The 26,316-nt window shown below is 45.5% G+C and overlaps 1 protein-coding gene across 2 annotated transcripts; it reads left to right on the top strand.

Moving 5' to 3' along the window:
- The first annotated feature begins 246 nt into the window (after positions 1–246).
- On the top strand, positions 247–20,302 carry LOC110490487 (myotrophin). 2 transcript variants are annotated; one of them, XM_036944877.1, is made up of 5 exons: positions 247–391; positions 523–623; positions 5,531–5,644; positions 7,633–7,716; positions 19,029–20,302. In XM_036944877.1, exons 2-5 carry the CDS (start codon positions 555–557, stop codon positions 19,113–19,115), a joined length of 354 nt encoding a protein of 117 aa, XP_036800772.1. In that variant the 5' UTR covers positions 247–391; positions 523–554; the 3' UTR covers positions 19,116–20,302. The 2 variants fall into 2 exon arrangements, with proteins under 2 accessions (XP_036800772.1, XP_036800771.1); XM_036944876.1 differs by having other exon boundaries at positions 276–623.
- The last annotated feature ends 6,014 nt before the right edge of the window (positions 20,303–26,316 follow it).

Genomic DNA, 26,316 nt, shown 5'->3' with positions numbered 1-26,316 from the left:
ATGTGGAATTCACATTCCGAATTGTGAGAAAGACTGCAATACTGAAAAAAACGTATCGTCAGGCGGAAATTCACACGAAGAAGAGCTGCGTTCTCGGTTCGTCACTAGTTACCACAGCCACAAATTCATAAACCCCTCCCATTTCTACAATTTATCTTGAACATAATCTTAACTACACTTATAACATTATGCCTAAACCTAAACTTATTTTTTTAGAGTTAATTGTTTAGATCTAGACAATTTTGACTAGATTTTGGCAAGCCGACTGAAGGGTTAACTTCCGGATGTGCGGCATCGGAAACGCTTCACGAGTGAAAGGCGGACCCCTCCTCTACTGTCCTTTCTTTGAAACTTTATTTTTTAACAATTGCCTGCACTCTAGAAGTACCAGGTGTTCAATTTGGAAAATTATTTAATTCATGTAACACTGCAAGTGTTATAGACGTCTTTCCCTTTACTACTGAGAGATCTGTCAAGCATTGCTTGCCTAGAGAGAAGTTTGACAGCTGCCTTTTTCAACAGGGAAGCCGCAGTGAACTGTTGAACACAAGAAAATGGGGGATAAAGAATTGATGTGGGCCTTGAAAAATGGAGACCTGGACGAGGTTAAGACCTTAATGAAGGTACGATATACTGTAGATGACCTACTCGCAAATCAGCCTGCTAAGTGTGCTATCTAGCGAACAATAGCTAGCTATGTTTTGTCTGTATAGCTAGCAAACGTCGTTAGCTAGCTATGGCGTTGCAAGGTTAGCTAGCTAGGTAGCTAACTTTCATAGCTAGCTTAGCATGCATACATTAGCTAACTATCCGTTCACTCAACTATCACAAACTCATTGTAGTTAGCTAGCTAGAAGGTTTGCGTTTACAAACGTTTGTAACAATCGCTAGCTATATTGGGTAGATTGGATAGGTAGCGCTAGCCAAGTAATTTACCATACTATAGATAAATGGCTAGCTAGCTACGTTGCATCCCCACTGCAACAACCTACTGCAACAACTTGTCATCTGATTTAATCGGTGTGTCTGTTTGCTATTGCCTAATGAATGACAATTTCTGCAGACAAGCGCATATATATATACGTTTGCTAGCTATAGGTACTTGACATATATATCAAGTACCTAGCTAACGTAAACTACTTATTTAGCTAGATGGTTGGCTCCTGCTTGAGAATCAGTTATGCTTGGTTTTAGCAAGCAGTCTGTAACTAGCTATAGCCAGATCCACTTGTCCGTGTTGTGACAGCTAGTGTGAAGTGGGCGGGTGTCAAAGAGCTTTGTTGCAAGGCAGATCTATCTAGATGGCTGGCTTGCTAACTTCATGGTGTTGAAAACATTAAGTAGGCCTAATCGTACTACGTGTCTGCTTTGAATGAGGATGTTCAGGGAAACTGTTCAAATTATTATTATAATTCAGCCTCCATACTGAGGCTCACTAATTCAGGCCACACCTAATAGAATTTTTAGAGCACTGACACATTAGCTATTGGTCTGTAAACTGGTCATCTTTAGCCACTAACTTATTTTGGTCCAATTCTAGACATGAAATAGGCTCTGAAACTTAAATTAATCATATTTGAATTACACTTCAATGGTGGCAGTTTTTTTGTAGGCGTCTCCTTGAAATAGATTGGCTGTGTGCCTAGGGTTGTTGTTCTGTTGGAAGGTGAACCTTCACCCCAGTCTGAGGTCCTGAGTGCTCTGGAGCAGGTTTTCATCAAGGATCTCTCTACAAAACCTGACTCAGTTACACAAGCTCTGTCAGGAGGAATGGGCCAAAATTCACCCAACTTATTGTGTGGGAAGCTTGTGGAAGGCTACCCAAAACGTTTGGCACAAGTTAAACAATTTGAAGGCAATGCTACCAAATACAAGTTAAGTATATGTAAACTTCTGAACCACTGGGAATGTGATGAAAGAAATAAAAGCTGAAATAATTCTCTCTCCTATTATTCTGACATTTCACAGTGGTGACCCGAACTAACCTAAGACGGGTAATTCTTACTAGTATTAAATGTCAGGAATGGTGGGAAAACAATTTAAATGTATTTGGCTAAGGTGTATGTAAACTTCTGACTTCAACTGTAGGTCTAACTCCTGTGAAATAGCTTAGCCCTGAACATTTGTGGTCAGTATTTAGGCTCTGCTTTCCTTTTCAGCTTTTGGTAATTGAGTCTAATCAATGTCAGAGGTATGGCTATTTCATAAGTCTTTACTGATTTTGGCAAACAAGAACATTAATAAAGCACTCATATTGATCTCAAAGGCTGTGTTTACACAGGCAACCCAATTCTGATCTTTTGCCACTAATTAGTGCTAAGGCCAATCATATCAGATGTTTTGCCAGTAATTGACCAAAAGATCAGAATTGGGCTGCCTGTGTAAATCCAGCCCAATCATCTCAGATTACAATTAAGTTGCAGTAGGATGCAAATGTTTCAGATATGGGCCATTCAATTGCAGGGATGGGTAATTCTGCCCGTTGCCAAATTTTTTTCAAAAGCAGGCAGCTCCTAGACACTTCATACTGTACATGTGGATATTAGACTGTGATCCACTGTGGTTTCCCTTATCCCTCAACCCTAATGAAACCATTTAAATTAGGCCCCGTGTCACCCAGCTCCTGGAGGTAATATTTGAAAACTATTAGAACGGGGATGAGATTCCATCATGCCTAATGGATTCACTTGGATTGGTTGTAAAATGGAGTGGAGTCCATTTCCCACTGTTTTCCTTGACCTTCAGGCGAATTGTGATACAGGGGAGCATGCCAGAGGCAGACCAGTGGGGCTCTGTGGGTGATTGGTGCATATAACCAGTCATACAGCTAGTGACGAGAGCAGTTTGCCTACACATGTCACTGTTGGGGAAAGCAGTTATGTTTGTCATATGTATTCATAAACTCAGCAAAAAAAGAAACGTCCCTTTTTCAGGACCTTGTCTTTCAAAGATAATCTGTAAAAAAAAAAAAATCTAAAATATCTTCACTGTAAAGGGTTTGAACACTGTTTCCCATGCTTGTTCAATGAACCATAAACAATTAATGAACATGCACCTGTGGAACGGTCTTTAGGACACTAACAGCTTAGACTGTAGGCAATTAAGGTCACAGTTATGAAAACTTAGGACACTAAAGAGGCCTTTCTTCTGACTCTGAAAAACACAAAGAAAGATGCCCAGGGTCCCTGCTCATCTGCGTGAACGTGCCTTAGGCATGCTTAGCACAATCCCTCCATCAGTGCTCAGACTGTCCGCAATAGGCTGAGAGAGGCTGGACTGAGGGCTTGTAGGCCTGTTGTAAGGCAGGTCCTCACCAGACATCACCGGCAACAACGTCGCCTATGGGCACAAACCCACCGTCGCTGGACCAGAGAGGACTGGCAAAAAGTGCTCTTCACTGATGAGTTGCGGTTTTGTCTCACAAGGGGTCATGGTCATATTCGCGTTTATCGTCGAAGGGATGAGCATTACACCGAGGCCTGTACTCTGGACGAGATCGATGTGGAGGGTCCGTCATGGTCTGGGGTGGTGTGTCACAGCATCATTGGACTGAGCTTGTCATTGCAGGCAATCTCAATGCTGTGCATTACAGGGAAGACATCCTTCTCCCTAATGTGCTACCCTTCCCGCAGGCTCATCCTGACATGACCCTCCAGCATGACAATGCCATACTGCTCGTTCTGTGCTTGATTTCCTGCAAGACAGGAATGTCAGTGTTCTGCCAAGGCCAGCGAAGAGCCCAGATCTCAATCCCATTGAGCACATCTGGGACCTGTTGGATCGAAGGGTGAGGGCTAGGGCTTGCAAATCTGGTGCAGTCCATGAGGAGATGCACTGCAGTACTTAATGCAGCTGATGGCCACACCAGATACTGACTTGATTTTGACCCCCCCACCCTTTGTTCAGGGACACATTGTTCCATTTCTGTTAGTCACATGTCCGTGGAACTTGTTCATTTTGTCTGTTTAATCTTATGTTCATACACGCATTTGCTTAAAATAAACGCAGTCGACAGTGAGAGGACGTTTCTTTTTTTGCTGAGTTTATTTGAACTGCAGAAAGGGCAAATAGCGTCTGCAGCTGCTGTCTCAGTTTATCCAATAGGAACCCTTCTAACCAGGCTACATTAGCCGAACTCATGAGAGAGTAGAGGGGAACGTGTAAACTCTGATTACAACACATGGATTGACCATAGGCTACGTTTACCTGAGCTATGACCTATCAAGCTTCAGAAATCCAATGAATTGCAGCAACGGCATCCATTGGATCACTGTGCTGTCTAGCCTAAGCTTTTGAGAGCAGGTGAGTGGTGCGAGCATTATCCAAAGCCTGTCTCTAACCTCTTCTGAGCCAGATTGATTATCACGCCCGGCCGGCACAGCTAAAGACTAGCCCAGACCCTGACCCTTCCCCTGATGGCCTCGTTGCCTTAGGGCCGATCCGGGGTAATGGAATTATGCGGAGACTCAAACAAAAACCATTGATTTCAAAGTTTGACAAACCATACAACTCTATGCACAAGGACTTGCCTACTCTTAACAATTTCCACTGAACATTTTACAAAAACACATTTTACAGGAACTATGCATAAACTAAGTTTGGTAACTTAGGGACATATTACTGTAATTCTGTTACCAGACTTTGCATCGTTTTTTTTGTTAGTGTAAATTTAATTTAATGTGGAAATTGTTTGAAGTAGTCATTGTGCATAGAGCTGTATGATTTTGTTAAACTTTGAAATCAATGGTTTTAGTTTGGCATACATTTTAAAGTGAAACAATCTGAGTCTGCTGGAGACTGACACAGAGACGAAGGATAGCCATGCACTCTCAACCCCAGCTCCAGTGTCTCTCCATCACACTATTGCTTCCTGTAAAAATATATATCTCTGTCACACAAGGTCCGAGTAGGTACTGTTTCATGTTCATGGGTACACCGTAGTTCCTAGCTAACATATAGGTGACTTATAGAACTGCTGTCTGGGAATCCATTTCTGTCCTTTTGCTAGTCAGGTACTTTAGAAAGTCATTCAAAGCTAACATGGGTTGGTTTTATGCAGCACAGCAGGATGCTTATCAGGTGAATACATTCCAGTCTTCTTTCCTCAGGCCACATAGCCAGCTAATGAGAAAGGTGCTATGGTATGACATGGCACTGACAACGCTGACCGGTCTCTGTGATGAGTGTTGTCTCTTCAGGACTACCCACCGCTCCACACAATGGACTGTGGCTATAGAGCCTGCCTTTCCTCTCGCCTGCAGGCTTGACAGTTTGAGGCCTCGCAGTACCACAGCAGGGAGACTCTGGGAGGAGTTGTCTTGTATGGTGTTATTGTGTGACGGTCTCTGTGTGTTTTGAACTGAGGGGGGTTTCTGGCACAAGAAGGGATTTCCATTGTATTAAACACTTACTGTACTGACATGCACACAGTTCTGTTCCTTTTTTAGCAAGCGGGTGACCAAGCCTTAATACAGGAGAGGAAGTTGTGTCGGTGATGGTGTCTTAACCATGTTTTTTTTTTAAATTTTAGGATGAGGATGTGAACAGGACCCTGGAGGGTGGCAGGAAGCCCCTGCACTATGCTGCTGACTGTGGCCAGGCTGAGATGCTGGAGTTCCTCCTCTCCAAGGGAGCAGATGTCAACGTAAGAGCTGCTAGTGGGAATACTGCTAGCAATATAAGCCTACTGCTTTTATACACTTATTAGAATACTGCTGTCTATATAGGCCTACTGCTGTTATACACTTATTAGAATACTGCTGTCGATATAGGTCCTACTGCTGTTATACACTTATTAGAATACTGCTGTCTATATAGGCCTACTGCTGTTATACCCCTATTAGAATACTGCTGTCGATATAGGTCCTACTGCTGTTATACACTTATTAGAATACTGCTGTCTATATAGGCCTACTGCTGTTATACACTTATTAGAATACTGCTGTCGATATAGGTCCTACTGCTGTCAATATAGGTCCTACTGCTGTTATACACTTATTAGAATACTGCTGTCGATATAGGTCCTACTGCTGTTATACACTTATTAGAATACTACTGTCGATATAGGTCCTACTGCTGTTATACACTTATTAGAATACTGCTGTTGATATAGGTCCTACTGCTCTATTATTAGTATTTAACAGCAGCATTCTAATCAGTCCCTTTTCATTTTATTAGTACTGATATGGAAGAAGGCTGTGGTGGTGGGCCTCTCTGTCACCGATCTGCTTACGTTAGAGATCAGTTATTACTGATGACCAAGGAGGAAGGAATGATGCGTTTTCCCATTCTGTGTTTGCATTAATTTGCTTATTGAATGGTACCAGAGAACAAGTCCCTTGTTCTGTATCCACTCCTACAATGCTTCCACTATAGTCAACCACATGCTGTAGTAACGACAGAGACGGCAGGTAGCCTAGTTAGAGCGTTGGGCCAGTAACCGAAAGGTTGCTAGATCGAATCCCCGAGCTGACAATCTGTCGTTCTGCCCCTGAACAAGGCAGTTCCTAGGCCGTCATTGAAAATAAGAATTTGTTCTTAACCGACTTGCCTAGTTAAATAAATAAAAAACGACGCAGACTGACATGACTTAACTACTAGTGTTGTTCAGACCTGTAGAGAGTGGTTAAGATTTATATTTGGACCAATGGGATTCCTGTTTTTATAAGGGACTTGTCATTCTCCTGAAGCCATCTCCCCCATCAATTCCCTCAGAGCAGCAAAGACTAACTGACCACAGTCTGTCAGAAAGCTCCCCTGAGCCTGTACCCATTACCACACTGCAGTGGAGGGAATCGATCTGCTTTTACAATGGGATTGAGTAGAGTGATGGTTGTGGCATTTACAAGTTAGGGAAGGGGACCTTATTGTATTGTACAGTTCTGCGCTAGTATCTTTCTAGGTAGCCTCGGTGTGCAACTATTCTTAATATCATTAGAAATACTTAACCTTATTCAAAGCTGTACTTTGGTCTCAATCCCCTCAGGCCCTCAATAATGCAACAAAATGAACGTGCTTATGGGTGTCACTGACCCAAGACGTTATAGTTAGTTTCACACAGACACGTGTTGACCGTTCAGGCGATACTTTCTAGAACTGGACGTTCTGACCTTAATGTACCTGTGTGAATTTGAAGGGCTTGTTAACTAGGCCCAACTCTCACTGCACACAGTCTGTAGAGCCATGTCCCCTCCCAACCTCCCTTAGCTGCCTCATGGTCTGATCAACACACTTGTCGTTCCCTCCAACATCCATCAGTCTGGCTGTTACACCATTTTGCTTCATCTAGTCTTTTATCACTAACACACACACACACACACACACACACACACACACACACACACACACAGAATGTGTAACTCTGTCTCTCTTCCCCAGTCCCTTCAGATAAGGGGCCCCAGCCAGGGCTCCTGAAACAGGGGAGATAAATAGTGGCAGAGTGGGTTTCCTTTATTATTCATTGATGTGATAAGGAGAGAAATAAAAGCGCTCCCTCTGAGTTATTTCCTCTGATAACAAGAGTGCCCTTGTGTTGGAGGCAGGGACGACTGGTCTGCTGATGTATGGCGCCTGTCCACGCCACGCCAAACCCGCCCACTCTCTTTTTCTCACACTTTCTTTGGTCTCCCACAGGCCCCAGACAAACATGGTATCACTCCCCTGCTCTCTGCAACGTACGAGGGTCACCTGACCTGTGTCAAGATCCTGTTAGAAAAGGTAACGCCGCACACACATGCACAGAGCTGTCTTTACCCTCGTCAGAGCCATTTCTGTGTTGGAAGTTATGTGATTTGTAACTGCTGCTGAGAGGAACTCCTGTATGACAAAGGACTACAATGAAGGCTGAATGTTCAGTGACTGTCTGGTCCTGCCTGCCCAAACCTTCTGTTCTGTGTGGAGGGAGCTGGAATGTTCCCAGACCTCATCACACAGCACTGCTGCTGTTTGTTCCTATCCCACTAGCTAGCTCCACACACACACACCTCTCGCTCAGCTCTGGAACACTGAGATGATGATGATAATCCAGTGGCTGAATATGACACCTCTGTAGTTAGGAGTGGTGGTGCGGTGCCAACACTTCTCCTGGACACCAAGGAGCTGCATTTACAGTCCTGTAATGCAGCCATTTTGGATTCATACAATCAGATGCGTTCTTTGAGCGGTGAATTATTAAAAACATCTTACGCATAGTACCCAGTAACTACCATCACAGTGCAGTCGTAGAGCAGTGATTTTCAGACCCTGTTTGTTTGATGCAGAACTGTGTGCATACAGGACATGATTTGGGCACTGCCTTGTGGAGGAGTCAGTCACTCACTGTGTGGTGTTTTCATTCAGCTCACGTTTTCCCAGCTGCTATCATGGCGTGCCGACTCAGTGAGGTACCTGTGGTGCAGCCACATAGAAATTACAGATGTCTCTGTTCTCTAATAGTAAGCCCTATGGAGGCTTATATCACTTTCCTCTCTCTCTCCCCCTCTCTCTCTCTCCCCCTCTCTCTCTCCCCCTCCCCCTCTCCCTGCCTCCCTCTGAAAACGTGCCAAACTGCTGTGAAATGGATGCAACCCCCCCTCCCTCACTCGTAGCTGCACAGCACAAAGGGTAGACGCACAATATGGACATTTCGTTACCTCGTGAATGTGCCTTTTTTATGTCAGTACAATTACAAATTGCTTTCATAAAACGTGTGTGTATATATAGGTGTGTGTGCGTATGTATATACACTTAAACAACACAATGTAACTCCAAGTCAATCACACTTCTGTGAAATCAAACTGTCCACTTAGGAAGCAACACTGATTGACAATACATTTCACATGCTGTTGTGCAAATGGAATAGACAACAGGTGGAAATTATAGGCAATTAGCAAGACACCCCCCAATAAAGGAGTGGTTCTGCAGGTGGGGACCACAGACCACTTCTCAGTTCCTATGCTTCCTGGCTGATGTTTTTGTCACTTTTGAATGCTGGCGGTGCTTTCACTCTAGTGGTAGCATGAGACGGAGTCTACAACCCACACAAGTGGCTCAGGTAGTGCAGCTCATCCAGGATGGCACATCAATGCGAGCTGTGGCAAGAAGGTTTGCTGTGTCTGTCAGCGTAGTGTCCAGAGCATGAAGGCGCTACCAGGAGACAGGCCAGTACATCAGGAGATGTGGAGGAGGCCGTAGGAGGGCAACAACCCAGCAGCAGGACCGCTACCTCCGCCTTTGTGCAAGGAGTAGCAGGAGGAGCACTGCCAGAGCACTTCAAAATGACCTCCAGCAGGCCACAAATGTGCATGTGTCTGCTCAAACGGTCAGAAACAGACTCCATGAGGGTGGTATGAGGGCCCGACGTCCACAGGTGGGGGTTGTGCTTACAGCCCAACACCGTGCAGGACGTTTTTCATTTGCCAGAGAACACCAAGATTGGCAAATTCGCCACTGGCGACCTGTGCTCTTCACAGATGAAAGCAGGTTCACACTGAGCACATGTGACAGACGTGACAGTCTGGAGACGCCGTGGAGAACGTTCTGCTGCCTGCAACATCCTCCAGCATGACCGGTTTGGCGGAGGGTCAGTTATGGTGTGGGGTGGCCCTCCATGTGCTCGCCAGAGATAGCCTGACTGCCATTAGGTACCGAGATGAGATCCTCAGACCCCTTGTGAGACCATATGCTGGTGCGGTTGGCTGTGGGTTCCTCCTAATGCAAGACAATGCTAGACCTCATGTGGCTGGAGTGTGTCAGCAGTTCCTGCAAGAGGAAGGCATTGCTGCTATGGACTGGCCCGCCCGTTCCCCAGACCTGAATCCAATTGAGCACATCTGGGACATCATGTCTCGCTCCATCCACCAACGCCACATTGCACCACAGACTGTCCAGGAGTTGGCGGATGCTTTAGTCAAGGTCTGGGAGGAGATCCCTCAGGAGACCATCCGCCACCTTATCAGGAGCATGCCCAGGCGTTGTGGGGAGGTCATACAGGCACGTGGAGGCCACACACACTACTGAACCTCATTTTGACTTGTTTTAAGGACATGACATCAAAGTTGGATCAGCCTGTAGTGTGGTTTTCCACTTTAATTTTGAGTGTGACTCCAAATCCAGACCTCCATGGGTTGATAAATTTGATTTGCATTGATAATTTGTGTGATTTTGTTGTCATCACATTCAACTATGTAAAGAAAAAAGTATTTAATAAGAGAAGAATATTTCATTTCAGGATATAACCCCACCCACTTTGCCAAAGCATAACCCTCTAGTGGTGTGGGGGCTATCTTTAACCACCAACTTACCATCCTGAGACAAGGCCGAGTATAGCCCACAAAGATCTCCGCCACGGCACAACCCAAGGGGGTGGCACCAACCCAGACAGGAAGACCACGTCAGTGACTCAACCCACTCCAGTGACGCACCCCTCCTATGGACGGCTTGGAAGAACACCAGTAAGCCAGTGACTCAGCCCCTGTAATAGGGTTAGAGGCAGAGAATCCCAGATACATATATATATATATTCACACACACATATGCCTCAGCATTTGTACATGGATGGATTGAGTTTGTGTTTTTGAATGTGACAGTGGAAACCAACAGGCTAATATTTCCAGTGGGTAAGCATCTGTCTTCTCCCAGCCAGGCTACATGAGGCGGGTACACGAAAGCACCGTGCCACGCTTCTCCGGGAGTTAAATAGGCGGTCCTCACTCACCGAGTGAGCTAGCGCCACAGCAGTTAAGGGACTTACCCGTGCCACTTGCCTGTGTCCAACCTCCAAGTGGCGCCCCTCTTTGCATCCTACGGACATGACCCTCTACGTAAATCGCCCGGCACCAACATTACTGGGAGTGGACACCTCTTATGGAGAGGACACAGTTATGATGCATGAAGAGACAGAGGGAGAGATGTGTGTGTATATACAGTGCCTTGCGAAAGTATTTGGCCCCCTTGAACTTTGCGACCTTTTGCCACATTTCAGGCTTCAAACATAAAGATATAACTGTATTTTTTTGAAAAATCAACAAGTGGGACACAATCATGAAGTGGAACGACATTTATTGGATATTTCAAACTTTTTTTAACAAATCAAAAACTGAAAAATTGGGCGTGCAAAATTATTCAGCCCCTTTACTTTCAGTGAAGCAAACTCTCTCCAGAAGTTCAGTGAGGATCTCTGAATGATCCAATGTTGACCTAAATGACTAATGATTACACACAGGTGGATTGTATTTATCATCATTAGTCATTTAGGTCAACATTGGATCATTCAGAGATCCTCACTGAACTTCTGGAGAGAGTTTGCTGCACTGAAAGTAAAGGGGCTGAATAATTTTGCACGCCCAATTTTTCAGTTTTTGATTTGTTAAAAAAAGTTTGAAATATCCAATAAATGTCGTTCCACTTCATGATTGTGTCCCACTTGTTGATTTTTCAAAAAAATACAGTTATATCTTTATGTTTGAAGCCTGAAATGTGGCAAAAGGTCGAAAAAGTTCAAGGGGGCCGAATACTTTCGCAAGGCACTGTGTGTGTGTATATATATATATATATATATAGATTGAACCAGATCACCTCGTAGGGAGTGGATAGTCTGAGCGCCATGCATCAGCAATTGAAACCCCTTCAGGCAAATATGAGAATGTGGCATTTGTCATCAGGCGAAGGCAGGCCCGGGTCGCCACCAGCCAAGGGCTCATCATCAGGGGTTAGTCCCGAAGCGGAGTGCAAGGAGATATGAGTCGCCGCTCCACACCACAGCAGCCTGATGGCGCCTTTCAGCCAGAAGCAGCAGGAATGGAGCTCTGAAGCACTTTCTCTCTGGCCCTCTCTTTACCCACGCTGTTATTACAAGAGCAACAGCAGGCCAGTGCTTGAATGTCTACTCATTGATTCATGTCCGCTCGTTTATTCAGCTTTAAGAAACATTCAGAGGAATCTGATACTGCATCGGTAGTCCACTACTACCAGGATGTATGTTTCATGATAACTCAAGTATTCATTCTGTACAAAATGCTTGATAGTCTTGGAAGTGTGCCCCTGAGCTGACCTCTGACTGCCCCCAGGTGGATTCCTGCATTATCGAAGGCCTGTTAACCCTGTCTGACCCTAACCAGCTGGCAGGCTGAGGGAAGGAGAGTTGCTAGCTTGACTACAGGCCAGAGAGACGGCTACCGAACAACACAAGGCTTATTAATTATGAATCAACACTGAAGACCTCCCTAAACAACTTCCACTCGTTTTAAAATGATTCTTATTAGCCCATCGACTTCACCCCCCCCCCCCTTTGTCGGACAAATCTACAATTTTTTTTTATACCGCTTTACTGCTACATATACATACATACATTTTACATACACTGTACTTGTATATAAAGCAGTCAAAAATACATTACTAAACATAAGCTCTTCAATCCCAACCCTCAGCCACTCTCAGCCCATCCCACCATAGACCACACTCTTAACAGTGGACTGTTGACTTCAGCCCTTGGGTCAGGAGTATGATATTATTCAGGCTTGCCTTTTCTAGTCTCCTAGCTGCATTAGACCTGGGGTGTATTCAGTGACGTTAAACTTTTCAGATGGAATAAGGAACCGTGTCAGCTCTACTCATTCTCTGGCAATCATCTGTTCTACGTCATACCTTTTCTTTCTACAGAAGAATGTTCTGTAACGTTACATTCTCCTGATCAGGCCCCAGTCTACACTGCTAGGCAAGCCAGGGAAAGTGATTGTCTATGGGCACCGCAGAGTGAAGAATGTGTCGTGATGGATTTATCACTTGGATAAAGGGTGGGCTGGGTAACAGGAAATTAGTTGGTAGTCTGCACAATCCTACTATTTCCTCCCTGTCTAAATGTAGCCTTCTGTACACCACTATGGGCATGTTGCTAGCTATAAGGGGGGAGGACTGGGGGGAGTGAGACGTGCTCGTACTGTCATGGATGCTATTAAGCTTCTCTCAGGACGATGTTTAGTCCCAAAAGCTAACCAGCCAAGATACTTTTTTATGTGCTCGCCAATAGATGCCAGAAGTGGATTGTTGTGGACCACTGTGTGTGTGTGTGTGTGTGTTTATATTTATTAGTACTACCGTTTCAGTCTTATAGTGGTTCCCGTGTAGCTCAGTTGGTAGAGCATGGCGCTTGTGGGTTCAATTCCCACGGGGGACCTCTGAAAATGTATGCACTCACTACTGGAAGTAGCTCTGGATAAGAGCGCCTGGTAAATGTTACAGTACAACATCCCCCTCACCCTCACTGTTGTCTTACAGTACAGCATTCCCCTCACTGTTGTCTTACAGTACAGCATCCCCCTCACCCTCACTGTTGTCTTACAGTACAGCCTCACCCTCACTGTTGTCTTACAGTACAGCATCCCCCTCACCCTCACTGTTGTCTTGCAGTACAGCCTCACCCTCACTGCCTTACAGTACAGCACCCCCATTGTCTTACAGTACAGCACCCCCTCCTTGTCCTGTTTCAGCCATCAGCACCATGCTTGTGTTTTGGTCAAACAGCCGTCCTATCTTTTCCCACTTCTTTGAGCACAGTGCAGCCAACAAAAGTCTTTCTCCATCCCCATACAGATCTCTCCTTTCTTTCCTCTTCTCCCTCGTTCAAGGCCATGTAAAATATGTGCTGTGAACGGCCCCCAGCCGCTTGACTGGGGTGGGCGGGTCGATGGACTCCTGTAAGCATCACATTTTATAACCAATCCTGAGTGGAGGAGGTCTGAGGGCCTGTAAATGCATGGGCAGTCTGTCATTTCCACTCAATGGCATAATGAAGACTTAATGGACACCTCGGCCGAGTGGCAGTCTTGCCTAAACCCCTATTACTACTTACTGCACGTCACACACACCGTGGTGTTTGGCTCTATCACTCCAGGATGCTGCGCTCTCTATTTGACTGGGTCACTCTTATTCATTAGGGCTAGCATACATCTCGCTTAGTTCAGCCTGTATCACGTCCGGCTGTGATTGGGAGTCCCATAGTGCGGCGCACAATTGACCCAGCGTCGTCCGGGGTAGGCCATCATTTGTAAATTAAAAATGTGTTGTTAACTGACTTGCCTAGTTAAAGGTTAAATAAAAAAACTTGTTACAGCCTCAATCTCTTCCTGGGTGGATGTTTGGACCGTCAGTGTTTACTGTCAGTATTCCCATTTTAGACTAGCTCATTATTCTAAGTGGAGACCGGTGGATGTCCATGGTAGATAAGATGACAACTGTAGACTTGAGGGATGGGGGGGAGGAGGAGGCTCTCCCCCCTCTTAGTAGAGCCCAGGGAGAGTGAGAAGCCGTGTCGGTGTAAGCCAATACGAGTTGGTCTTCACTGGACAATACAACTCGCTAGCTCCAGTTAAATGAGTCAGGGAATGCTCATTAGATGGTGCTGGGAGTCTCCTGTACGTAGGTAGCACAACCTTCTCCCAGGTTGTTGACTAGGAGTCTTGTTGAGGTGAGCGTCAGGGGGTGAAGTGGTGCTGTTGTGTAAATGAGGCCTGTGGAGTACTGCTACGTCTGGGCCCTCCGTCCTCCTCCGCCGGTATCAGCTGCTAGCTAATGACTTCCCCTGAGCTAGAGAGCCTCCGCCTCCTCTTCCTCCTCGTTCTCTTTGCCGTCAGCCCACTAGAGCTGAGAACACGATGACCATGGAGAACACCAGGCTTGGTCACAAGATGCCTCACGAACATACCATCCAACTACAGATGTTGAGGTTTCGCTCGTTCTCTCTCACTACTTATCTGCAGATTGATGGTTTGTTTAACCATGTTACATTTCTTTAGTGATAGTTTCATAATAGGACCAATGTTGACTGATTTGATGTTTTTTCAACGCCAATACCGAACATTGGAGGAACAAAAAAAAACGATACCGATTAATCGGCCTATTTTATTATGATTTTTTGTAATAATGACAAGTACAACAATACTGAATGAACACTTATTTTACCTTAATATAATACATCAATAAAATCAATTTAGCCTCAAATAAATAATGAAACATGTTCAATTTGGTTGAAATAATGCAAAAACAAAGTGTTGGAGAAGAAAGTAAAAGTGCAATATGTGCCATGTAAGAAAGCTAACGTTTAAATTCCTTGCTCAGAACATGAGAACATATGAAAGCTGGTGGTTCCTTTTAACATGAGTCTTCAATATTCCCAGGTAAGAAGTTTTAGGTTGTAGTTATTATAGGAATTATAGGACTATTTCCCTCTATACGATTTGTATTTCATATACCTTTGACTATTGGATATTCTTATAGGCACTTTAGTATTGCCAGTGTAACAGTATAGCTTTCGTCCCGCTCCTCACTCCTACCTGGGCTCGAACCAGGAACACATCGACAACAGCCACCCTCGAAGCAGCGTTACCCATGCAGAGCAAGGGGAACAACTACTCCAAGTCTCAGAGCGAGTGACATTTGAAATGCTGTTAGCGCGCACCCTGCTAACTAGCTAGCCATTTCACATCGCTTACACCAGCCTAATCTTGGGCGTTGATAGGCTTGAAATCATTAAACAGCGTAATGCTTGAAGCATTGCGAAGAGCTGCTGGCAAAACGCACTAAAGTGCTGTTTGAATGAATGCTTACGAGCCTGCTGGTGCCTACCACTGCTCAAATCCATAGACTTAATTATAACATAACACACAGAAATACGAGTCTTAGTTTCCGTATTCGACGATATTAATGACCTATCATCTCAAACAAAACATTTAATTTTTTCAGTGAAATACGGAACCGTTCCGTGTTTTATCTAACGGGTGGCATCCATAAGTCTAAATATCCCTGTTACATTGCACAACCTTCAATGTTATGTCATAATTACGTAAAATTCTGGCAAATTAGGCGGCCCAAACTGTTGCATATACACTGACTCTACTTCACCTGGTTAATATTACCTGCTAACCTGGATTTCATTTTGCTAAATATGCAGGTTTAAAAATATAAACTTCTGTGTATTGATTTTAAGAAAGGCATTGATGTGTTAATGGTTAGGTACAGTCGTGCAACGATTGTGCTTTTTTTCCGCAAATGTCCTGTTGTTAAATCACCCCAGTTTGGCGAAGTTGGCTGTCTTTGCTAGGAAGAAATAGTCTTCACACACTTCGCAACGAGCCAGGTGGCCCAAACTGCTGCATATACCCTGACTCTGTTGCAAGAGAAGTGACACAATTTTCCTAGTTAAAAGAAATTCATGATTGGTTGTTTTTTATAAGATAAGTTTAATGCTAGCTAGCAACTTACCTTGGCTTCTTACTGCATTTGCGTAACAGGCGGGCTCCTCGTGAGGCAGGTGGTTAGTGTTGGACTAGTTAACCGTAAGGTTGCAAGATTGAATCCCCGAGCTGACAAGGTAAAAATCTGTCATTCTGCCCCTGAACAAGGCAGTTAACCCACCGTTCCTAGGCCTAGTTAAATAAAGGTGCAAAAAAAAAGAAACCTGAAATCGGCGTTAATTAATCGGCCATTCCGATGAATCGGTCGACCTCTAGTTGAAACCCATACAATCTCACTAAGCCAGGTCGTCATTGAAAATAAAACTTGTTTTTTTTCTTCACAAAGTTGGATCAGAACAATGTAAACTGTGTTGCTAGATGCAAATAAACTCTTAAATGTAGCCCCCCCCCCCCCCCCCCCCCCAATTTAGAGATTCCTATCGAAGAGGGTATCCATCAGTCCTGTTTAATCTCTGTAGCCCGTGCCTGCTCCGATGCCCCTTTTGGCAGCACACACTCACTCAAACACAACCTCTCTCTCACGAACACACAATTACCCTCTTTTGCTGACACACATGCATATATACAGTTGAAGTTTAAATATATTTGGCTAAGGTGTATGTAAACTCAGTTTTTCACAATTCTTGACATTTAATCCTAGTAAAAATTCCCTGTCTTAGGTCAGTTAGGATCACCACTTTATTTTAAGAATATGAAATGTCAGAATTGTAGTGGAGAATTATTTTATTTCAGCTTTTACTTCTTTCATCACATTCCCAGTGGGTCAGAAGTTTACATACACTCAATTAGTATATGGTAGCATTGCCTTAACATGGGTCAAACGTTTTGGGGAGCCTCCCACAAGCTTGCCACAATAAGTTGGGTGAATTTTGGCCCATTCCTCCTGACAGAGCTGGTGTAACTGAGTCAGGTTTTGTAGGCCTCCTTGCTCACACACGCTTTTTCAGTTCTGCCCACAAATTTTCTGTAGGATTGAGGTCGGGGCTTTGTGATGGCCATTCCAATACCTTGGCTTTGTTGCCCTTAAGCCATTTTGCCACAACTTTGGAAGTATGCTTTGGGTCATTATCCATTTGGAAGACCCAATTGCGACCAAGCTTTAACTTGTGATGTCTTGAGATGTTGCTTCAATATATTCACATCATTTTCCTACCTCATGATGCCATCTATTTTGTGAAGTGCACCAGTCCCTCCTGCAGCAATACACCCCCACAACATGATGCTGTCACCCCTGTGCCTCACTGTTGGGATGGTGTTCCTTTGGCTTGCAAGCCTCCCATTTTTCCTCCAAACATAACGATGGTCATTATGGCCAAACGGTTAAATTTTTGTTTCATCAGACCAGAGGACATTTCTCCAAAAAGTACAATCTTTGTCCCCATGTGCAGTTGCAAACCGTAGTCTGGCTTTATGGGGGTTTTGGAGCAGTGGCTTCTTCCTTGCTGAGCGGCCTTTCAGGTTATATCGCTATCGTACTCATTTTACTGTGGATATAGATACTTTTGTACCTGTGTCCTTCAACATCTTCAAGGTCCTTTGCTGCTGTTCTGGGATTGATTTGCACTTTTCGCACCTAAGTACATTCATTTCTAGGAGACAGAACGCGTCTCCTTCCTGAGTGGTATGACGGCTGCGTGGTCCCATGGTATTTATACTTGCGTACTATTGTTTGTACAGATGAACGTGGTACCTTAAGGCATTTTTAATTTGCTCCAAAGGATGAACCAGACTTGTGGAGGTCTTCAGGTCTTGGCAGGTTTTTTTTGTTTTGATTTTCCCATGATGTCAAGCAAAGAGGCACTAAGTTTGAAGGTAGTCCTTGAAATACATCCACAGGTATACCTCCAATTGACTCAAATTATGTCAATTAGCCTATCAGAAGCTTTTATAGCCATGACATTATTTTCTGGAATTTCCCAACCTGTTTAAAGGCATAGTCAACTTGGTGTATGTAAACTTCTGACCCACTAGAATTGTGATCGTGAAATAATCTGTCTAAACACACAAATAATTTTTCCAACAATTGTTTATCTCACCAAGTAGATGTCCTAACCCGACTTGCCAAAACTGGTGGTTGTGGTTGAAAATGAGTTTTATTGACTCCACCCTATTTGTATGTAAACTTCTGACTTTAACCGTGTGTATATCTATATATCTCACACACACTTTCTGCCTGGCACTCAAAGTGGGTCAGGCTTTTCCACTCAATTGCGTGTTCTCGGCCCGGGCTCCGTAAGCCCCCGCTAAGAGGCTAAAGTTGGCGAGGCTAAAGTTTTCCATTAAAGTTGTTGGTCTGGTAATGCTCGACCACTCGTCAGTTTTATCCCCCTTTGTCCGTTATTTACAGCCCTTGCTGCATTCCCTTCACCCTCATTCACCTTCACTGTCTTGTTCTGAAATGTGTGTGAAACATTGTGTTAGAGTGAATCTGCCAGAGCAGGGCACTCCACAGCTTTGCTCATCTTGAACCTTTAATGTTTGGGATGCTAGGTGATTAGTTAATCAGTGATTCTGCGCAGTGCTTTGCCGGTCCTTTTGAATGCACTTGGGGAGGGTGAGAGACACGACATCGTCAGAGTGGGTTGAGGGGGACAGGCAGGTTGGCCCACACTCTCACAGAGCATTACTGATGGGCTGAACCTGTGGCCTTCGGTAGAGGGCTAGATGGGGGTGTAGGGTGAACACTGACTCTAACCTTGGCCTGTCAGTTAATTTTGAGAGAGTGGGTTCACACTGAGGTTGAGGCCTTGATGCTCTGCTCAGGTCATAATGTCTCCCTGTCATGTCTCTCTCTTCCTCCAGGGAGCCGACAAGGAGCGGAAAGGACCGGACGGCCAGAGCGCCTTCGAAGCCGCAGAGACCGACGCCATCAAGGCTCTCCTCAAGTGAGACCGGAGCCTAGAAGGGACGGACGGATGCAGCAGTGGTCCCCCAGACAGACAAGATGGACACACCCCTTCCCCCGACCTCTGTCTTTAGCACTGCTTTGTCTGTGTTTTTTGGATTTCCCTTTTTGTTTTTTAAAGTTGTAGGGATTCTCTCTTCTTGCCTCTTCAGTAGCCATTGACTAGATGGACTTGTCAATCATGTCTCCCTTAGGGACCAAACACCGAGGGGAAAAGCACCCAGACTTGGACCTTCCCTGAACACACAAGGATGCAATGTAAAAATTTATAGAGCTTAGCGCTTAAATATGATCGCTCTCAAGTCCTGTGTGCACTCCTTTCACAAAGATGTTGGCAGAAAAAATGGAGACATTCAATAGTGTTCAATTTTGTGGCCTGTTTTCAATATTGTAAGACCACTTGGTTATATTCATCTTCCAAACATCAGTTGTGCTAGATGGAGAACGGTTGTAAAGATATTCTATTAGCCCAGTAAGAGGCCTCTTTCCCCTGGCTGTGTGCTGTAGCTCTTCTCTGTAGACCTGACTGGCTAACTGTCCAGCGCTTCAACTAGGGGGGTTTGTACTGTATGAGAGGGTAGGTCCTGTTTAGGCTGCTAATAATATTGGTTACCCACTCTGTAACCCTCTACTGATAATATATCACACTAAACATTATTGACCAAGGTTACTCTAACGTATAATAATAGCGTGAATACCCCCTTGACCAATCACCACGTTGGCATTACAAAATGTATGTAAAAAAACAAAATTGATGTATCTGTTACTTATTAAAACATTGCTGTGTAGTGATGGCATTATGTCAACATTGGCCATTATGCAATTTAGAATTGCATAATATTCCCTTTGAGTGAGTTTTGAACATGTTCTGGTCTGCAATCCTTTGTTGCCGCTGTCTGTTTTCTATTAGATGAATGGGTGGGTTTAGGGTTCAAACTGTGGATCGGGGAAATGATCGTCCTCTCGCTCTCTGGGTTTGATTAACCTGCCGGCTCTGCTGCATTTCAGAACTTCCTCTGCTTCTACTGCAACGCTCTCCAAAATGGCTGCCTTCCTCTTTTGGTTGCTTTCAAATAATTACAATGCAATGAAAACAAAATACGAAACGCTTTCTCTCTGGCATCGTTGTGAGGAAAAGGCTGTGAACTGAAATAAAAAAATCTTAATATTATTCTCTTTGTGTGGTAATCCATTGATTTTGTTTTCTGACTGAAAAGTTGACAATACCAGCAGTCTTTCAAATAGAAAAACACTCATTGACTCTGCTCTTAGAACGGACACTTCTGAGCGGTGAACACACTTAACTGTAATCTATATTAGTTCCTTTGTATACACGTCTCGGCACACACTTACTTGCAAGACTGCAATCCATACTAGATGCCCTCCATCTTAATGACTTGAGTATTGCTTGTCTTTGTCAAACTGTCAGCAGCAAAGCCCTCCTCCAGCTGTGTCTGAGCCTGGAGCACAGTGTGTTGTCCTGAATGAATAACAAGCAGCAGCTATTGATTCCTCATTATACTGTCTGGGCTCTCTGAGTGGTGAGATTGTCTCTGGCAGGGAAAAAAAATGACTTGCTCATATTGTTCTCTGACTGCTGCCTCTTTAGAGTGCCCTCGGTCCCAGGTGAACTAGCTAGCTCTCCCTGCTTAGTTGATGACTAACACCTAGCCAGTTGCCTCCCATTGGGTAAAGGGCCAATGGAACACTATCCAAGGTCTGTTGCTCTCTCCGGGCTATAGGATGACGTTAGAAAATAAAGGCTGAGGTTTGAGGAAGGGATGTTTAACTTCTTTGACATCTTGGCATTTGATTTTCCCTTCGTTGGTGTCTTTTTGTTCATATCCTTCGGCTTCTCAATGCAAATCAGGCCGTGTTCATGAGCTTGACCTGAACGAAGTCTCCCTTTTCAACTCACATAGGCCTGTGTCTTTCAGGAGGTGAATGAGGAATCTTAATGGTATGGGGGAGTATGGCCATTGAATTGCTTCCCTGACGCTTGTAGACATGGGTCACCTACCAGGCACATTGCTCTGTACAGAGGAGGGCTGAGAGCATGACATCAGTCTGAAATATACAACAATGTGCTGTGACGGCAGGGCCCAGGTCTTTTTCATATTTCACTAAATGACGCATGGCTTAATGAAGAGCCAGTTTTGTACCGTCTGAGATCATAATCTGCTTTCTCATCCCTACACATTGCATGTTATGTTCTGATCCCTGACTGTCAATGGAATACCGTGGACCAGCTCGGGGAACCCCTCCTGGCCCATTGGCCATCACTTGACACACACCTCATCTAAAACAATGGTCTTATCGAAAAGAGCTGCACACTGGAACAGTGCTAATGTACATGTTTGTGAAGTATATTGAGTATGGCTGAAGTGGCTGGGCTGGCTGATATCCAATGGTGCTTCTGTTATAGAAGTGGGCGGGCTGATATCCAATGGTGCTTCTGTTATAGAAGTGGGCGGGCTGATATCCAATGGTGCTTCTTTTATAGAAGTGTACGGGCTGGCTGGTATCCAATGGTGCTTCTGTTATAGAAGTGGGTGGGCTGGCTGATATCCAATGGTGCTTCTGTTATAGAAGTGGGTGGGCTGGCTGATATCCAATGGTGCTTCTGTTATAGAAGTGGGCGGGCTGATATCCAATGGTGCTTCTGTTATTGAAGTGGGCGGGCTGGCTGATATCCAATGGTGCTTCCGTTATAGAAGTGGGCGGGCTGATATCCAATGGTGCTTCTGTTATAGAAGTGGGCGGGCTGGCTGGTATCCAATGGTGCTTCTGTTATAGAAGTGGGCGTGCTGGCTGATATCCAATGGTGCTTCTGTTATAGAAGTGGGCGGGCTGGCTGATATCCAATGGTGCTTCTGTTATAGAAGTGGGCGGGCTGATATCCAATGGTGCTTCTGTTATAGAAGTGGGCGGGCTGGCTGGTATCCAATGGTGCTTCTGTTATTGAAGTGGGCGGGCTGGCTGATATCCAATGGTGCTTCCGTTATAGAAGTGGGCGGGCTGATATCCAATGGTGCTTCTGTTATAGAAGTGGGCGGGCTGGCTGGTATCCAATGGTGCTTCTGTTATAGAAGTGGGCGTGCTGGCTGATATCCAATGGTGCTTCTGTTGTAGAAGTGGGCGGGCTGGCTGATATTCAATGGTGCTTCTGTTATAGAAGTGGGCGGGCTGATATCCAATGGTGCTTCTGTTATAGAAGTGGGCGGGCTGATATCCAATGGTGTTTCTGTTATAGAAGTGGGCGGGCTGGCTGATATCCAAAGGTGCTTCTGTTAAAGAAGTGGGCGGGCTGATATCCAATGGTGCTTCTGTTATAGAAGTGGGCGGGCTGGCTGATATCCAATGGTGCTTCTGTTATAGAAGTGGGCGGGCTGGCTGATATCCAATGGTGCTTCTGTTATAGAAGTGGGCGGGCTGGCTGATATCCAATGGTGCTTCTGTTATAGAAGTGGGCGGGCTGGCTGATATCCAATGGTGCTTCTGTTATAGAAGTGGGCGGGCTGATATCCAATGGTGTTTCTGTTATAGAAGTGGGCGGGCTGGCTGATATCCAATGGTGCTTCTGTTAAAGAAGTGGGCGGGCTGATATCCAATGGTGCTTCTGTTATAGAAGTGGGCGGGCTGGCTGATATCCAATGGTGCTTCTGTTATAGAAGTGGGCGGGCTGGCTGATATCCAATGGTGCTTCTTTTATAGAAGTGTACGGGCTGGCTGGTATCCAATGGTGCTTCTGTTATAGAAGTGGGTGGGCTGGCTGATATCCAATGGTGCTTCTGTTATAGAAGTGGGTGGGCTGGCTGATATCCAATGGTGCTTCTGTTATAGAAGTGGGCGGGCTGATATCCAATGGTGCTTCTGTTATAGAAGTGGGCGGGCTGGCTGATATCCAATGGTGCTTCTGTTATAGAAGTGGGCGGGCTGATATCCAATGGTGCTTCTGTTATAGAAGTGGGCGGGCTGGCTGGTATCCAATGGTGCTTCTGTTATAGAAGTGGGCGGGCTGGCTGATATCCAATGGTGCTTCTGTTATAGAAGTGGGCGGGCTGGCTGATATCCAATGGTGCTTCTGTTATAGAAGTGGGCGGGCTGATATCCAATGGTGCTTCTGTTATAGAAGTGGGCGGGCTGGCTGATATCCAATGGTGCTTCTGTTATAGAAGTGGGCGGGCTGATATCCAATGGTGCTTCTGTTATAGAAGTGGGCGGGCTGGCTGATATCCAATGGTGCTTCTGTTATAGAAGTGGGCGGGCTGGCTGATATCCAATGGTGCTTCTTTTATAGAAGTGTACGGGCTGGCTGGTATCCAATGGTGCTTCTGTTATAGAAGTGGGTGGGCTGGCTGATATCCAATGGTGCTTCTGTTATAGAAGTGGGCGGGCTGATATCCAATGGTGCTTCTGTTATAGAAGTGGGCGGGCTGGCTGATATCCAATGGTGCTTCTGTTATAGAAGTGGGCGGGCTGGCTGGTATCCAATGGTGCTTCTGTTATAGAAGTGGGCGGGCTGGCTGATATCCAATGGTGCTTCTGTTATAGAAGTGGGCGGGCTGGCTGATATCCAATGGTGCTTCTGTTATAGAAGTGGGCGGGCTGATATCCAATGGTGCTTCTGTTATAGAAGTGGGCGGGCTGGCTGATATCCAATGGTGCTTCTGTTATAGAAGTGGGCGGGCTGATATCCAATGGTGCTTCTGTTATAGAAGTGGGCGGGCTGGCTGATATCCAATGGTGCTTCTGTTATAGAAGTGGGCGGGCTGGCTGATATCCAATGGTGCTTCTTTTATAGAAGTGTACGGGCTGGCTGGTATCCAATGGTGCTTCTGTTATAGAAGTGGGTGGGCTGGCTGATATCCAATGGTGCTTCTGTTATAGAAGTGGGCGGGCTGATATCCAATGGTGCTTCTGTTATAGAAGTGGGCGGGCTGGCTGATATCCAATGGTGCTTCTGTTATAGAAGTGGGCGGGCTGATATCCAATGGTGCTTCTGTTATAGAAGTGGGCGGGCTGGCTGGTATCCAATGGTGCTTCTGTTATAGAAGTGGGCGGGCTGGCTGATATCCAATGGTGCTTCTGTTATAGAATTGGGCGGGCTGGCTGATATCCAATGGTGCTTCTGTTATAGAAGTGGGCGGGCTGATATCCAATGGTGCTTCTGTTATAGAAGTGGGCGGGCTGGCTGATATCCAATGGTGCTTCTGTTATAGAAGTGGGCGGGCTGATATCCAATGGTGCTTCTGTTATAGAAGTGGGCGGGCTGGCTGATATCCAATGGTGCTTCTGTTATAGAAGTGGGCGGGCTGGCTGATATCCAATGGTGCTTCTTTTATAGAAGTGTACGGGCTGGCTGGTATCCAATGGTGCTTCTGTTATAGAAGTGGGTGGGCTGGCTGATATCCAATGGTGCTTCTGTTATAGAAGTGGGTGGGCTGGCTGATATCCAATGGTGCTTCTGTTATAGAAGTGGACGGGCTGATATCCAATGGTGCTTCTGTTATAGAAGTGGGCGGGCTGGCTGGTATCCAATGGTGCTTCTGTTATTGAAGTGTACGGGCTGGCTGATATCCAATGGTGCTTCTGTTATAGAAGTGGGCGGGCTGGTATCCAATGGTGCTTCTGTTATTGAAGTGGGCGGGCTGGCTGATATCCAATGGTGCTTCTGTTATAGAAGTGGGCGGGCTGGCTAATATCCAATGGTGCTTCTGTTATAGAAGTGGGCGGGCTGGCTGATATCCAATGGTGCTTCTGTTATAGAAGTGGGCGGGCTGGCTGATATCCAATGGTGCTTCTGTTATAGAAGTGGGCGGGCTGGCTGATATCCAATGGTGCTTCTGTTATAGAAGTGGGCGGGCTGATATCCAATGGTGCTTCTGTTATAGAAGTGGGCGGGCTGGCTGATATCCAATGGTGTTTCTGTTATAGAAGTGGGCGGGCTGGCTGATATCCAATGGTGCTTCTTTTATAGAAGTGTACGGGCTGGCTGGTATCCAATGGTGCTTCTGTTATAGAAGTGGGTGGGCTGGCTGATATCCAATGGTGCTTCTGTTATAGAAGTGGGCGGGCTGATATCCAATGGTGCTTCTGTTATAGAAGTGGGCGGGCTGGCTGATATCCAATGGTGCTTCTGTTATAGAAGTGGGCGGGCTGATATCCAATGGTGCTTCTGTTATAGAAGTGGGCGGGCTGGCTGATATCCAATGGTGCTTCTGTTATAGAAGTGGGCGGGCTGATATCCAATGGTGCTTCTGTTGTAGAAGTGGGCGGGCTGGCTGATATTCAATGGTGCTTCTGTTATAGAAGTGGGCGGGCTGATATCCAATGGTGCTTCTGTTATAGAAGTGGGCGGGCTGATATCCAATGGTGTTTCTGTTATAGAAGTGGGCGGGCTGGCTGATATCCAATGGTGCTTCTGTTAAAGAAGTGGGCGGGCTGATATCCAATGGTGCTTCTGTTATAGAAGTGGGCGGGCTGGCTGATATCCAATGGTGCTTCTGTTATAGAAGTGGGCGGGCTGGCTGATATCCAATGGTGCTTCTGTTATAGAAGTGGGCGGGCTGGCTGATATCCAATGGTGCTTCTGTTATAGAAGTGGGCGGGCTGGCTGATATCCAATGGTGCTTCTGTTATAGAAGTGGGCGGGCTGATATCCAATGGTGTTTCTGTTATAGAAGTGGGCGGGCTGGCTGATATCCAATGGTGCTTCTGTTAAAGAAGTGGGCGGGCTGATATCCAATGGTGCTTCTGTTATAGAAGTGGGCGGGCTGGCTGATATCCAATGGTGCTTCTGTTATAGAAGTGGGCGGGCTGGCTGATATCCAATGGTGCTTCTTTTATAGAAGTGTACGGGCTGGCTGGTATCCAATGGTGCTTCTGTTATAGAAGTGGGTGGGCTGGCTGATATCCAATGGTGCTTCTGTTATAGAAGTGGGTGGGCTGGCTGATATCCAATGGTGCTTCTGTTATAGAAGTGGGCGGGCTGATATCCAATGGTGCTTCTGTTATAGAAGTGGGCGGGCTGGCTGATATCCAATGGTGCTTCTGTTATAGAAGTGGGCGGGCTGATATCCAATGGTGCTTCTGTTATAGAAGTGGGCGGGCTGGCTGGTATCCAATGGTGCTTCTGTTATAGAAGTGGGCGGGCTGGCTGATATCCAATGGTGCTTCTGTTAT

The sequence above is a fragment of the Oncorhynchus mykiss genome, chromosome 15, assembly GCF_013265735.2.
Source record: "Oncorhynchus mykiss isolate Arlee chromosome 15, USDA_OmykA_1.1, whole genome shotgun sequence".
Taxonomy (NCBI): Eukaryota; Metazoa; Chordata; class Actinopteri; order Salmoniformes; family Salmonidae; genus Oncorhynchus; species Oncorhynchus mykiss.
This window is presented reverse-complemented; position numbering and strand designations above follow the sequence as displayed.

What these genes read in the sequence shown, in the direction of transcription:
- LOC110490487 (XM_036944877.1), top strand. Translation starts at nt 555, where the DNA reads ATGGGGGATAAAGAATTGATGTGGGCCTTGAAAAATGGAGACCTGGAC. An exon ending in CCAAGGGAGCAGATGTCAAC is followed by an intron (nt 5,645 to 7,632) that starts GTAAGAGCTGCT and finishes GGTCTCCCACAG; the next exon opens with GCCCCAGACAAACATGGTAT. An exon ending in TCAAGATCCTGTTAGAAAAG is followed by an intron (nt 7,717 to 19,028) that starts GTAACGCCGCAC and finishes CTCTTCCTCCAG; the next exon opens with GGAGCCGACAAGGAGCGGAA.